General features: G+C 52.2%; 1 protein-coding gene across 1 annotated transcript in view; it reads right to left on the bottom strand.

Annotated features, from left to right (window-relative positions):
* Positions 1–425: 425 nt before the first annotated feature.
* Positions 426–2,212, bottom strand: part of UBAC1 (UBA domain containing 1) — an 80,879-nt gene continuing 79,092 nt past the window's right edge. The window contains exon 13 of the mRNA XM_011985157.1: positions 426–970. Coding sequence (XP_011840547.1) covers positions 855–970 — 116 coding nt within the window. The 3' untranslated portion in view covers positions 426–854. The remainder of the gene's footprint in view (positions 971–2,212) is intronic.

Raw genomic sequence — 2,212 nt, forward strand, 5'->3', positions numbered from 1 at the left:
TTACTGAGCTAAAATGCAGCCAGAGCTCTGCTAAGGTTCCCACACCAGTGGGCGGGGAAGGGAAGAGGAGGGGCTGGTTCAGAAGAGAAGTTCAAAACAAACAGCTCGGAACTGACTGCTTCCAACAACAACGAGCAGGCTTCACAACAAACAAAACTCATTTTCTCACTTTAAGACACAGGTAATGGTAAAGTTTTTTAAAATGAAAAAAAAGGAGGAGGCCAGAGGCAGGCAGGCGCTGCCGTGCTCAGGCCCAGCACCTGTGTCCCGGGAATACGGGCTCAGCTCCAGTCCCTTAAATCCAATACAACACGAGGCTTTGCCCACCAAACGGGTGGGAGCAGCGAGCACACAGCCATGGGGATGCAGACTCCCAGGGACGCATGGGCTGCTTCTGCGGCACCAAGAAAAGACCAAGATAGGAAATAGGAAAAGGGATTTTATTAAAGAAAAGTCATCTGTGAGTGACTAAAGTAGCATGCTTGACGTTAACACTCTGGGTTGAAACCTACCTCCGTCAAATAACACGTGGACTCTTCAAGCAAACGTCTACGGGGCAATTCAAGCAGCAACTCAAGAGCCCAGAGGAGCACTGGAGAGGAGGCCATCACTCCACTTCCCAGCACGACAACCACTTTTTTGTAAACACCTGGCAGATGCTAAAAATACGGCTTTACACACGACCGTCACCGAAGTTTATAAGCAATAAGATCAGAGAGCGGGAGCAGCCGCGGCGCCTCTAACAGTCCAGGGCCGAGATGCCGAAGGTGAGTTTCAGGTGAGGTCCGCTCTGCCCAGTCTCCGGCCGCGCCAGGGGGCTGCTGTGGCCGGACAGCCAAGTGGGACGGCGCCACCTACGTGCGATTTAGTGTCTGGAAGATTCTAGAGATCTGCAGCATGACGGGACCCGTTTCTGGATCATTCATCCACTGGGTGCTGTTCAGCGGGTTCTCTAGCATGTCTTCAAATGCTGCAGGGAAAACAGAGCCAGCCTGAGTGCCCATGCCCCCACTCAGCCAACAGGCACAGGCGTGACTTTCCTCCTCGGCAGCTTCCTAACGAAGAGGGTGTGTCTCCAATACAAAGGCCACACAGAGCTCACTGCTAAGTGTGCACTCTCAGGCTGAAACCCACCCAACTCTGCCAGATGCACCCATCAAATCAGATCTGATCACAAACAATCATGCACTCAATTCTGGCAGGTGGGCAGCATGCCTGTGCATGCTCATGGCACCCACACTCTGGGCAGCTGTCTGGCAGCCGCCAGGGCTCAACAATCATCTCCCCCAACAACTCCACTTCCAATCCCACCCCGAGAAGGTCAGCAGATGCAAAAAGGACACACAAAGACACTGTTGCAAAGTTAACAACAAACTGGAAAAACGTAATGCTCAGCCTTAAGAAAATTACTTCCTTAAAAAACCAGCGCGTTTAAAATGCAACACAGCACTTCTTCAAAATGAAAATTTGGGTTTTAACAGCTTTACAAAACTGTTTCCCCCCAACAGGTGGATTTTAGCAAACAGCTCTCCACTCCACCCACTGTGAAGGAGCACACGTTCTGCTGGCTGCCGGCCCCTCTGCAGGATCGACGGCTCCATCCTGACCTGACACACACGGATGCGCTTCAGCATAAGTGGCCCCAGGTCTACAGGCTCCAGGGACAGTGCTCACTACAGGAGTTCACAGCCACTCACGGCCCAGTAGCCCGTGGCTGAGCACAGAGCTCAGAGTGAACCCGACTTGGCTCTGTTCTTGATCGGAAACAACCCCCAGGCCCTGAAACAATCTCTGGTGTTCTGATTAAAAGTCCCCAAAAACCACTTTAAAATCTCTGAAAAAGCCAGGTGTGGTGGCTCACCCCTGTAATCCCAGCACTTTGGGAGGCCAAGGCAGGTGGATCACAAGGTCAGGAGATCGAGACCATCCTGGCTAACACGGTGAAACCCTGTCTCTACTAAAAAAATACAAAAAACTAGCCGGGCGCGGTGGCGGGCACCTGTAGTCCCAGCTACTAGGGAGGCTGAGAGGCAGGATTATGGCGTGAACCCGGGAGGCGGAGCTTGCAGTGAGCTGAGATCCGGCCACTGCACTCCAGCCTGGGCGACAGAGTGAGACTCTGTCTCAAAAAAAAAAAAAGAAAAAAGTCCCCAAAAACCACTCTTAAAATCTCTGAAAAAGCCAGGTGTGGTGGCTCACGCCTGTAATCCCA

Source organism: Mandrillus leucophaeus, unplaced genomic scaffold, assembly GCF_000951045.1.
Source record: "Mandrillus leucophaeus isolate KB7577 unplaced genomic scaffold, Mleu.le_1.0 Scaffold28, whole genome shotgun sequence".
Classification (NCBI taxonomy): domain Eukaryota; kingdom Metazoa; phylum Chordata; class Mammalia; order Primates; family Cercopithecidae; genus Mandrillus; species Mandrillus leucophaeus.